We start from the raw sequence: 12,110 nt of genomic DNA, 5'->3' as shown, positions 1-12,110 counted from the left end.
TATCCTGATTTAAAAGTATTGAAAAATGTATTAATATTCCTTAACAGAATTAATCGAGAGGTATTTTGTTATGTTTAAGTAGTTCACTGACGAAGTATTCATATTAAGTAGTACCATATACATTTCTACTCATTTCATTAGCTTAAAAAAATTTCATTAGCTTACAAATAGTTTTTACGCTACGAATACTGTTATAGTAATTTTTGTTTGAATTTAGGACAAGTACTGCCTTAAAGGTGTACATATAGGTAGAGTTAAGTGGGATGTGATAGTTAATCACATATTTTTTGCCTACAAAAATTGTTGACATCCATTGTAATAACTGATTTAGGTTTTAGACTTTTTAATATTACTGCTAATGGTGATAACAGGAGTCTAATATGTATCTGGATGAAATAGTGGACCAAAACTTCATGGGTTCGACGAAGAAAATTCATTCATGCACGAAGTTCTAAATATCGAAAGCTGGAGCCACGCAGGAGCAAGTTCGTTTGTTGTAGATTGACCGCATTTACTCGTAGAAGCCGCGCACCTTTTTTTCCGGAAATGCCGTCGGAAAAAAGCGGGGTGCGCCGTTTACACGAATCCTCAAAATTGTATTAGACCGATAAAAGCGCTAACAAGTTTTTTTCCTCACGATCCGACCCAAAAATTGGGGTGCGTGGGATACATGAGTGCGCGGCGTACACGAGTAATACCTTTCCGTACCTAAACTTTGGTCCGTTATACAAAAGGATAATATCTTTATGCCTTTTTTTTCGGAGAAGATTTCTCATTTCAGCATGAAATGTACTCTATACTAAGTTTACTCTTATTAATTCTGCCAATTTGAGCTAATCTCGAAAAATTCTTTTTATTTCATAAAAATGACAAAATACTTTATATACCATCCACGTGTTTTTTATTTAAGATAATTATTTTGAAATAGGATTGAGTTAAATTAAAACAGAAAAGGTCAATCTGTTGAGTCCTGCCTCATATAATATGAAAAAATCCTCAGTCCGTATTGATTTATTCTAACTATGACAACTTGAAAAAGAAATACCATGATAGATCAAGGCAGTTTTATCAAGAGGAACAAGGGATACCAGAATGACTTAGTCAATTAAAAATGTTATAAATCGGTAAACAATCTACTGCAATTCGTGGTGATGGCGAAAAAAGAAGAGTCAAAAGCTCAAATTTTTTGCTAAGACTTTTTTTAAAATTTTAATATTTCGATCCCTCCAAACTTGGCGTCGACAGGAGGAAAGTGGCTTTCTCGGATAATAACGCTGAGCAAGGTCAACGGCGCAGTAAAAAACTTAAAATAACTAAATCGAGCTGAAAAAATAAGCGACGATCCGTAATAATTAAGCTTTAATCAGATATTGCCAACAATGTGCTGTGGAAGGATATAAAGAAGGAAGATGAGTGACGGAATATATCTCTTATCTTGTCTATATGATGATAGTAAACACTTCGCTCATTTCTCCCAAATAATTCGCGTACTCTTCTTGCAAACACACCGTCTGGCGGAGTGAAAACCACAACTATCCCCGTGACACTCCAGAATCTTAATGCTCACCTGTAGCCCTGGTACTTTCTTCCCATTCTGGACGATAGAGCCCATCGTGAAAAGAAGTGGGGGGCCTTCTTCCTTGGTTAAGAACGGCCGTCTCCCCTCTCAAGTTCCAGTGCTTCTGTTTCGACGACCTCTTCGAATGCCGGCGGGGTCTGGTCAAAGTTCTCCGAAACACGAACACAAAACACTCATCCACGCGGACACTCGCACTCTTCAGGGGTTTATTGTACCATCCTGGGATAACCGTAAGTGGGTGGACTCTTTTCTAATGGGCTCGTAAAGGTAACTCCTTAGTCTCGAGGAGACACTAAAATAGTCCGCAGAAGATGTTCCCCTGTGTGGAGAAAACACTTCGGTGCGGTTAGATACTATTCGGTTCTTGGAGGGTATTCAGTAGCCCTGAGCGACACAAACTTTGGGCACTGTTGAGTCTGGAGAAGATACTGTATTGTCCTCTGAGGATGAGGGTCTTCAGGAGTTGTGGCTTCTACCTCCGCAGGAGGCAATCATGGGTCCGTGGAAGATACGTAAGGGTTCGCTGAAGATAATTTAGGGTCTACAGAAGACGTGACTGCACCACCGCAGTTGTTTATCGTGGGCCTATTGAAGAGACTTGATATGTCCTCCAAAGATGTTGCAGGGTCTTCAGATGATGTGGCTTCTACGTTCGCCGAAGATAATCTAAAGTCCGTGGGAGATAATTCAGGGTCTACAGAAGACGTGACTCGACGATCGCAGTTGTTTATGAAGGGTCCGCAGAAGAGAGTTAATGTTCCTCAGAAGAATCTTAATGGGCCTTCACAGGTATCACTTACTTCGGAGATGGATTGCACTGGAGTATCACCGCGAACTTAGTTCTCTAAACACAGTTTCGGACGCTTTTTGGATCCGGTGGGGATAAGAGCAGGACGGAACGGTGATGGTGCGCGGGTCCGCGCCCTGGAACGGGTGTGAGGCGACTGAGGGAGCAAAGAGAGGTTGATTGGGAGGTATGGAGGGGGCGGGGTTAGGGGAGGACGGGAGGGGAGGTGGCGGGGCGGCGATCCTCTTTTCTTTCACCCCCCCCCCACCTCCATTCCGCCCCGCTTTTAACTCTCCCTTCCTTCAGCCAACCCACTTCCTCCTCCATGTCATCGAATACCACACCGGGGTATGGGGTAGAGGCTGCTCCTGTTGATGCTGATACGTGCTGTCTTTTTCCTCCTGCGATCGCGTCGGTGGGAACTGGAGGTCACGGGTTCGACGCCCGCGCAGTGGGAGCCTTAACCCTCTTATGTTAGTGCCGCGAGCCGATGTATCGGATTTTGCTTCTCTAACGAAAAATGCCGTGAGTCGTAATATCGGCTTTGATGTACTTAATAGTTAAAATAAATAATTATGGAGCAACTAAACACTTGAATTAAAAAATAGGATTAATAATACGGTTGAAAATTAATGTAATAAGAGATATACAGTTAAAAATCAATATTGAAAGAACAAAAAAGAGCATGTTGGTGTACTAGAAAATGACGCAATAGATTTTTTTTTCTCGAAGGTGATACATTTTATTTAAAAACCTTCGACATTTCTCGACGGTAAAACTCCCAAGAAGTTGTAACTGAGAGGGTTAAGTAGGGGTTGGACCGAGCCGAGGTATGCACCACTAGTATTTTTATATAAGTACGCACGCATTCTAGCGATTGCCTTACGGATAGATAGTTGAAATCAAAAATGTAATATCCTTTAGAACAGCAGCTGGTAACATTTTTATTCCCGCAGGACACGTGATTAAATGGGCATGCAAGCCGCAAACTCACATTGGCAAGAATCCTCGGGTTCAAAATACTTTTCCGAGATATTATTTTTAAATTATAGCTACCGGACGTATTTTATCAATAATTTTTTAAAAGCGATAATTAGATCAATTGTTAAGAGTTTTTTATGACTTAGGTCCGCTCACTGTAACATAAATAAATAACTCGGGTTAAAATTTTAAAAATACTTGTATAGTGTGAACTTGTGGTCGAAGTAAGCGTGCCTGCTTCGAGAAAAACTGATCGCACGTCCGCAATTGCTGGTGTTCGCATTTTGATCTATGCGACTGAAGCACACTATAAAGGTCGTTTTACACGGTACACGGAATTGCGCAATCTGACGTACGTGCGAAGGCGCAATCAAAATTACGTCGTGTAAAGCGGTGAATTGCTAGAACACATGCGAGAATGCGTGGATGCGAGACGGCAAAATAGCCCCTGTTCTATTTTCGTTCATGCATTCGCGCAATTCCACGCCATTTTAGAAATTAATGCAGCTCTAACCTGCGCAGTTCCGTGCCCCGTGTAAAACGGCCTTAAGGAAAAGTATTGTGTCATTTTCACTGCCAGCAAAGCCTGTTTAAGACGAGGCGCTTAACCATTTGAGAACGTGGTAGTGGGAACTGGAGGTCACGGTAGCTATGCCCGTACCGTGGGATCAATCGACATGTATTCGCCCCGAAGTATTATCTATCTTTTTTGCAATTGATGACTGCTCGCAAACCCTTCGTTGCCATTCGTGTTTACCACACGTTAAACTCTTCGATAGCCCGCTCTCAGAATTGATGGCGTTTAATTTAAGTGGCCCAAAAGTGAATATATTCCACGCTTATTTATTAAAATTCAAGCCTGAATCTTACGGTCAAATTTTTCAGTCCATCAGAGCGATAGCTCCAGCGATCGGTTTTCAAGGACCGAAAGAGTAATCACTGGACCCATCATTCACATGGTCATTCTCACCGTCCCTTTTTCCATCGCTTGTTCCGTCACTTTCCGTATTTACAAATTTCAGTCAATTAAGAGCCATCGTGGCGTTGCAATCGCTGTTAGCGGCCTTGCGTTGTGATTGGCTGAAGGACGGTGCCAGCTATGGTTTCAGCTACGGAACGGGCTAAGGGACGGGCTATGGTTTCAGCTAAGGGACGTGCTGAGTGATGGAAAAAAGGATGGAAAGCCTATCCCTCGAGCCATCGCGGAAAATGATCGCGAGAAACGGACATATTTTCCGCCATCGCTGGAGCTGTCCCTCGAAAGGGATGAAAAAAATGATCTTGTGATGAAGGCTCTAGCAATCGAAAGCAAGAATGCATGAAACGAAGAACGGAAAGAAACACTTTTTGATTTTTCGTATTTCTTCCGTCAGTTTCAGGTAATTTGAAAATTGCGCGATCCTGTAAAAGCGGAAAAGTGTTTCCGTCAAAATTGGTGCATTAAGATTATTTTCTGCCTGCGTTCAATACAGTATATTCTTCAGAATCAAGAATAATCATCGTTGGCACATATTACTCGAAGCCGACCATTTGATTAAATTCGTAATTTAGTCTTCCTGGGACATGACGTTACACATCGTCCATTTTTGAGAGACCAGGATTAGTGGATAAAATTAGGTGTGTTTCGGAGAGGGGTATCTTGATATTTAGTTTCCTGAATGGGTAATGTAGTGCGCAGTCGACAGCGCACCTAACGATGTCGTTAAGCGGAACTTTGACATTAGGCGCTTTCCGACGACCATGTAATCCATTTACTCTCTATATTCATGGCTAATGTTTTCAGCACTGGCTTGCTATTTGACTCGGTTAACGGTAACTGACGTGGTCCGGCCTTCGAACGGTTGAGAGTAGAGTACTATTTTTAGCATGGACTGCTTGGTTTGGCTATTTTTAGCAAGAAAATAACGGTAGCCTAGTTGCTGTATTTTGGTGATGCAGTTACTATCGAATGAAAAGATAGGTGATATTAGTTTGGTGTAGTGAATGCGTTCCATTGCTCAGAAATCGGTTGAAATCATAGCGGTGACGGAATAATTCTCACGAAATTTCATTCACATCCCTATATAGAATATTCCTCTTCCATGGTTCCACAAAGTTCAGCCGAGAACCGAAAAAACAGTGTTCGATTCAAGTCGTACGTTGAGAAGATGGTTCTCAAGGACAGTACTCCACCGTACCGAAGTGGACATTAGGCCGGTTAAAATTAGTAAATTTTCGCAGTGAGCAGACTAACTTATCCAAGTACGAAGGATGACTTCAGTTTTAATAATGCTCAAAATAACGTTTAATTTTTGGAGGCTAGGGAATAGGGGTTGGTGAGTCTGGTGTCGTAGAATATTTAATGCAATAGGAAAAAATAGAATTTCTCGTTTTAAAGTTGCTTATTGATAAACTATTTATTTCACTGGAGAAATTTAATCTCCTTAGTAGGAATGGAATTTGAAATTAAATATTTTTCTAAAGGCTGGGGATGCCACGAAGCGAGACGAAATAAAAAAAACAATCATTATCGTTTCAAAGTTGAATATTTCGTCAAAAAAAGACTGTTAGTTGAAGAGGGTAGTTGGATGAGGGATTTTCTCTCATTTTGGCTGAATATAAGGAGAAAAGTTTCAAATTTTTGAAAGAATTTGCTTTTTGCTATTCATTTGTATCTAGCGTTGCATTACCCGTAATCGTAGCAAAACAGTTTATTTATCTAGGGCAATTTCTATCTGCTATTTGCACGTTTAAAATGAAGAACATAAACACTATCCGTTCTATATCCCTTTGTTTAACTCAGCAATGAATGCTTCGGTTCACTGGAGCATTTTATCAGTATTGCTTCAACAGTGGCGGAGCGAGGGAGGGACGGACCCCCGAAATAAAATAACAAAATTACTTTCCTACGTAAAAGAAAACAATGTTTTAAAAACCAAGAATTTTGAAAGGAATTCTTTGACAAATGAAGTTTTTTGAATTGTGAAAAGTGTTAAAATTTGTTAAAAACCCTCTACGTAGTACCAGAGAGGAGAATTACCCTAGTACCCTGTTTTTCAAAAATTCCCCCCCTCTTTTTGGATCCCCCCCAACCGAAAGTCCTGGTCTCTCCTCAGTGCTCCATTCAAGAGGATTGGTAACGACTTAAAATGATGTGTGCAGTGGATAGTTTGACCCGTCATTTTGAGTTATCGCTAAGCTTAGTTTCTGAACTGTTTGTAACTAACGTTTCATTCCTATGTTGATGCTGGAAGAAGTTGGCGGTAGATTTTTGCATACATCACCGTGAACACTGATGTAATTTGATGTTTTATTGTATCCAGTTAATGGCCACAAGAGCGCCTTGAGCCTAATTTTCGAAGATTCAGTCGAAACTTCGCATGCATTGCACTCAGGCCTTGATAAAACTTCGTTTTTATTGGGGTCACCGCTGTAATTTCGACACGACTGGCCCGCCGATATCATTGAGGAGTTCGTGGAGGAAAAGCATGTCACTATAGTATCAGAAATGATAGTAAAGAATGGGGTTTCAATGTTTTGCTTAAGTAATCGACTCCAAAGTCCGTGAATATTTTAATTTTAACGAGTAAATTTTATTTTTGCAGATGATGAGGAATGCATTGTTCGCTCGCCGTTGTAGGTACTCCGATTGGAGGGAATACGAGGAGGAAGATAAAGAAAATAGAATGCAGGTTCGGGTAGAGCTTGAGGTAATATAGCTCCGTAATAGTTGTGAACTCATTTAAAATGGAATGAATACACCCTAATTATCACCTTTTCGCATCGACGCGCAAATATATATTTACTGGGACGCCGAGGAGCGTGCTGTATTTCGATTCTACCAGAATAACTCTTACAACTCTGACCACTTTACCAAAACGATTTCTTATTTTGAAACCATCTGGTGTCCATGAATATTTTAGTGTACTTGCGAACGAAATGGATGGGAAGGAGTGGGAAGTAAGGAATTCTATAACTTCAAAATTGGCTAGAGTTACTTGTGCTGCAATCCCATATAGTGATAGATGAAGGTGTGTTGTGGGTATATGAGATATTTTTATTTTTGTCCTGCCTGGGCTTGCGACTTTCCCTAACGTTGCGTATGGTCCGGTCATCATACATTGGGGCTATTATTAATTGATTATGTTTCCAATCTGGGTCTTGAATTAAGCGATTATACGAAAATTTGGAATGATTATTTGTCTTAACTTGAGTCGTGAAACAGCAAGCATTAAAAAAAGACATTTTCTAAGAAAAATGTTAGGCTTTGAATATTAAAAGGGGCAGAAAAATTGTCTTGATGAAGTAAAAGTAGAATATTGTCAGTTTTACGGTAGGTAGGTGGTTATCAAATGATAGGTGAAGGTGTGGTGTGAATTTATGTGATATATTTGTATTTCTGTTTGGCCTGGGCTTGTGACTTTCCCAAACGTCGCGTCTGGACTGGTCAGCGGGCTAAGGGAATCACACCCTTGTGGTTGTCGTATGTGTTTTAGTCAATGGAAGAAAGCAATACCGGAAATATCCGTAAATTATTTAAGAGTTAATGCGTTGACAGAGGATGCAGTAGTCTGCGGTCTTGCGATTGACTTCCATGCTTTCTCCTGAGACTGTGTAAACTTCCGGAGAAAGTACGAAATAAGATCTTCGATACACGTATTGTATATGGTATGAACAAGTTTCTATGGCACAGGCGGAACGAAGTCAAATGTGGAGACAAGGTGTGTCTGAGGATCGGTTCTCACAGGCTCCCTAGAGGAGTCTCTGGAATATGAAATTATCTTTCACTAGCCATTGAGTCCGAAATTTTGTTGCATTTAGGTTGTGATTACTGTGACGGGAACAAGATAATCTGAAATAATATTTGTTATAATCCTAAAAATTATTTTAAATGAGCGATGGACGGAATGAGATGAAGTATCTTATATGGCTGAAAAATGCTTAAGTATCCCTTAGTAAACGGAAGGAAATTGGCGCATTATACTATTAAATTGGGATTAAATGGACGATCAGGGCAAATGACTAGATACACAAAGCTCAATCCGCTAACTCTATGATCATCACTGGTCAACAATCCTAAGATTGGTTTGACGTAGCTCTCCATTCAATTAATCTATTAGCTTATCTTTCACACCGAATCGCCCCATCGAATCTCAAACATTTTCACATAAAATACTATTTAAATTTCGCAAATGTTAAAGCTAGGAAGTTCAACATGTTGAAATAAAAGGTAGTTGCACTTTTCCACAACTATCTTTTATTTCATATATGATTTTGCGTTGGTATACCTTAGATCAGGGGTCTCCAATTTACTAGGCCACGAGGGCCACATTCCTAGTTCCGAATCGCCCCGCGGGCCGGATAGCAACACTTTTCCGCTTTTACAGGATCGCGCAGTTTTCAAATTACCTGAAACTGACGGAAGAAATAAGAAAAATCAAAGAGTGTTTCTTTCCGTTCTTCGTTTCATGCATTCTTGCTTTCGATTGCTAAAGCCTTCATCACAAGATCATTTTTTTCATCCCTTTCGAGGGACAGCTCCAGCGATGGCGGAAAATATGTCCGTTTCTCGCGATCATTTTCCGCGATGGCTCGAGGGATAGGAGGGATCCGATTACTGAAGTATACGATATTCGATACTTGAAACGATTGCGCGGGCCGGATGAAAGCCCTCCATGGGTCGGATCAGGCCCGCGGGCCGTATTTTGGAGACACTTGCCTTAGATAGTAGATCAAGAATTTTGGACCTTCTTCTTTGGAGAGTTCTGACGTTATTGAAGCTTTGAAGATGCCCCCAAAGCGGGGTATTCTCATTTTTTCCTTCTTCCTTCCATAGTCTCACCTTTGGTCTTACAGTTATTTATGTCTGCGACAAACAATCGCGTCTCCTTAAATGAGGTCAGGGATCGTGTCGCGTCTCTACCCACGTTTGAATTTCTCGAAGCCGGCTGGTTTGCTTGTTAGACGGCCACGATTCCCTACCCTTGCATGATAGTTGCTATAGATACCGTTGTTCCTGAAATAGTGAAATTAACAGTGCTAGTGCTTTATATTGTCGTTGTAAACTCTTCCATGGTTTGAAAGATTTTACTCTCTCCCGACGAAAGATTGACGTAAAGAGTGCTCGGGTTTCAATCCGGGTTAGATCATCCATCCTTGCAGACATTTTGATCAATGACTAAGTCCATAAACAGCCCTGATGACGATGAATAAGTCACTCATCGAAACGTCGCCAAGGATGGAGGTGCAGGATCTAACCGGGATGGAACTCCGAGAACTGTTAACGTCTTCCATGGTTCTCCAGTAAAAGGATGGACTTACGATACGGAAAGCTAGAAGCTAGGAAAAGAATCTTTTATTAGCAGATAATTTTTGTTAAATATGTCTTACAGAATCGGAAGAGACAAAAGGTATTTGGATGGAGCGATTGCTTAGCGGGGAGGGATGTTGAAAACAGTGTTAGAAGGTTGAGTGTCGGGTAATGGAGAGAGAGGAAGGAAGAGGATTATTAGAAATAATGAAAGGAAGTAGGCCCTATTGTGACTTTAGGAGGGAAGTATATGAAGGGAGTTGAGACAGCCACTATACACCGTAAATACTCTCCGTATAGTACGTCATAAATACTCGTAATATCATATATTGGTATATATTATAATACCAATCTTAACCCTTTATAACCCAATGTTGCTTCTAAGCTATATCAAAAATGTTTAAACTTTCAGCTCTATTTAGGGGATATCTAAATTAAATATAATTTTGTAGTGTAAATTTTAATGACGAAATATTTAGCTGCCAGGATAATTATCATTGAGTGTAAAATTTTCAAGTTTTCAAAACGAAAAATCTTGAAATTTGATTTCTCCCAGAAACAGCTCTGGGTTAGAAAGGGTGAAAGGCCCTATTGTGAATTGGAATACATGAAGGAAGGGGAGGCTCCCAGAATGCTTCTTGCTACTCCAAGGAAACCTAACTTAATCGGTATAACGATTTAATTACAAATTCGCATGCATGGAATATAAATCGAAGAAATAGCTGATGATGTTTATAGAGGTTAGAGTTAGCCGACGCCTTGCCGACCTCCAAAAAATTATTCTTCAACCCCCTCCGATGGCGCAATGGTCCAAAAGCGTCAATCGCTCAGTTTGAAGGTTGAAAAACAGGTTGGTCGATCCAGGAGTCCGAAACGAAACTTTTTTCAACGTAACGAGTGGCGACATTGGCTTTGCGATCCCATTGGGATGGAAAAATCCGTGGGGTGTTCGGGATGAGTTGGCAGTAAAACTATTTTTGCGACCATGATCCACATGCAGCGAAACTGAAAGTTGATGAACAAGGCTCCGGGATGAGAAAATAAACTTGCCACACGTTTATCGCGTGGGGGCTCAGCGGGAAAATCTTGACGGTAGCGTCTCAATGCCGTAAGAGCTCAGTGCTCACACATCACCGATAAGACGACCTCATTCAGACCCTGAAAGATTTATAAAAGCTCAGCGCGTCCTTCTAACGTTTTTTGGATTTGACTAACCTCTCAATCTCTCATATGTTTATCAGATAAGACACATTTCCACCCTTGTTTCCACTTGTCTTAAGGGCCGGGAAAAGATAAGATTGAGGATAGGGTATTCTTTTGTATTTTGCAAGGCTGCTGGCTTTAAAGGAAGTCATCAGTTTATGGACGTTTGAAAAATTAATTTCGACCAGTAATATACTCGTATACCGGGGAAAAGGGTCTTTGAATAAGCAGTTATTCCTATAGCCAAGACTAATTTCCCCAATTTCTGTGCAAGATTGAATTTATGCTCCTTTCATATTTTATCTCGGCGATATAGTCTGCCTTTATTATATTTATCTGGTGAAAATACACATACTGGCTCCTTACAAGACCTGTATCTTATACATTATAGATTGATAAATATATCTTTGTACAAGCATTTAATGCACTGATCGTTTATTAGCAATAGTAATTCCATTGATTACTTAGTAAGGAGCTTTTATTATTTTATCGCCGGGAAGTATTCGGGTGTCAATACGTTGGTATTACTGTTTCAGAGAATTCATGATTTATACTCACTTGGTGGTACTCAAAAATATGATCCTGGCCGTTGTTGGGTCTCTCGTTGGAAACCGAGTCGCGTTTTCAAAACGAGACGTTGTGGAATCACCTAGTGGTTTGCTTTCAAGGGCAAAATTGTTTCTCTTTCGGTCCCGAACTGTTCCTCGAAACGTAGTTTTGGACACGGCTGCTTCACGTGTCCACGCTGTCGAGGTAGTATCGTGCGGCACTGTCTCCTGTTAAAAAATCCAGTACTCTTTTCACAGACTGATTGTGAAATTCAAGGCAAAATAATCGTGGTGGGAAGATTATTCTCGTGGGTTAAGAAAACAAAGCATTCCACAATGATGTGTTTGACATGCGAGCGGCATCCTATTCGCTGCTTTGACTCATAAGACATGATACGTGTTCTTCTTTTCCCATTTCATTCGATGCTTATAATACAGGTTCCTAATTGTTATTTCACTGCTTCTCTCCATCAACTACTGATACTCTCCACAGATCCAAGTATTAGCTTTGATTATTCATTACCACCTAAAACATGTTGAGTATCTCGTTCGCAAAATATTATTCAATTCAATTTTTTAAATTTCCCATCATTGTTCATTTTGAATGCACTAACAACTTCTCTTCCTTCCCTCTCAGTTAAAATGATATAATGATCATTTATTCACGGTATTAGTTCTCAAAATTCAATATTATAAGAATTTCTAAATTATCATCAAAAAGTT

The 12,110-nt window shown here is 40.3% G+C and overlaps 1 protein-coding gene across 2 annotated transcripts in view; it reads right to left on the bottom strand.

Moving 5' to 3' along the window:
• Positions 1-12,110, bottom strand: part of LOC124165098 (long-chain fatty acid transport protein 4) — a 101,042-nt gene that overhangs the window by 67,199 nt on the left and 21,733 nt on the right. Inside the window, exon 1 of one of the 2 annotated variants that reach the window (XM_046542386.1) lies at positions 1,568-2,521. The exons of the other annotated variant lie outside the window; for it this stretch is intronic. Coding sequence (XP_046398342.1) covers positions 1,568-1,612 — 45 coding nt within the window. The 5' untranslated portion in view covers positions 1,613-2,521. Of the gene's footprint in view, positions 1-1,567; positions 2,522-12,110 lie in introns of those variants that run through there. 2 annotated transcript variants of the gene reach the window in all.

Source organism: Ischnura elegans, chromosome 9 (genome assembly GCF_921293095.1).
Source record: "Ischnura elegans chromosome 9, ioIscEleg1.1, whole genome shotgun sequence".
Classification (NCBI taxonomy): domain Eukaryota; kingdom Metazoa; phylum Arthropoda; class Insecta; order Odonata; family Coenagrionidae; genus Ischnura; species Ischnura elegans.
Note: the sequence above shows the minus strand (reverse complement) of the source record. Positions and strands in the feature narration are given on the sequence as shown.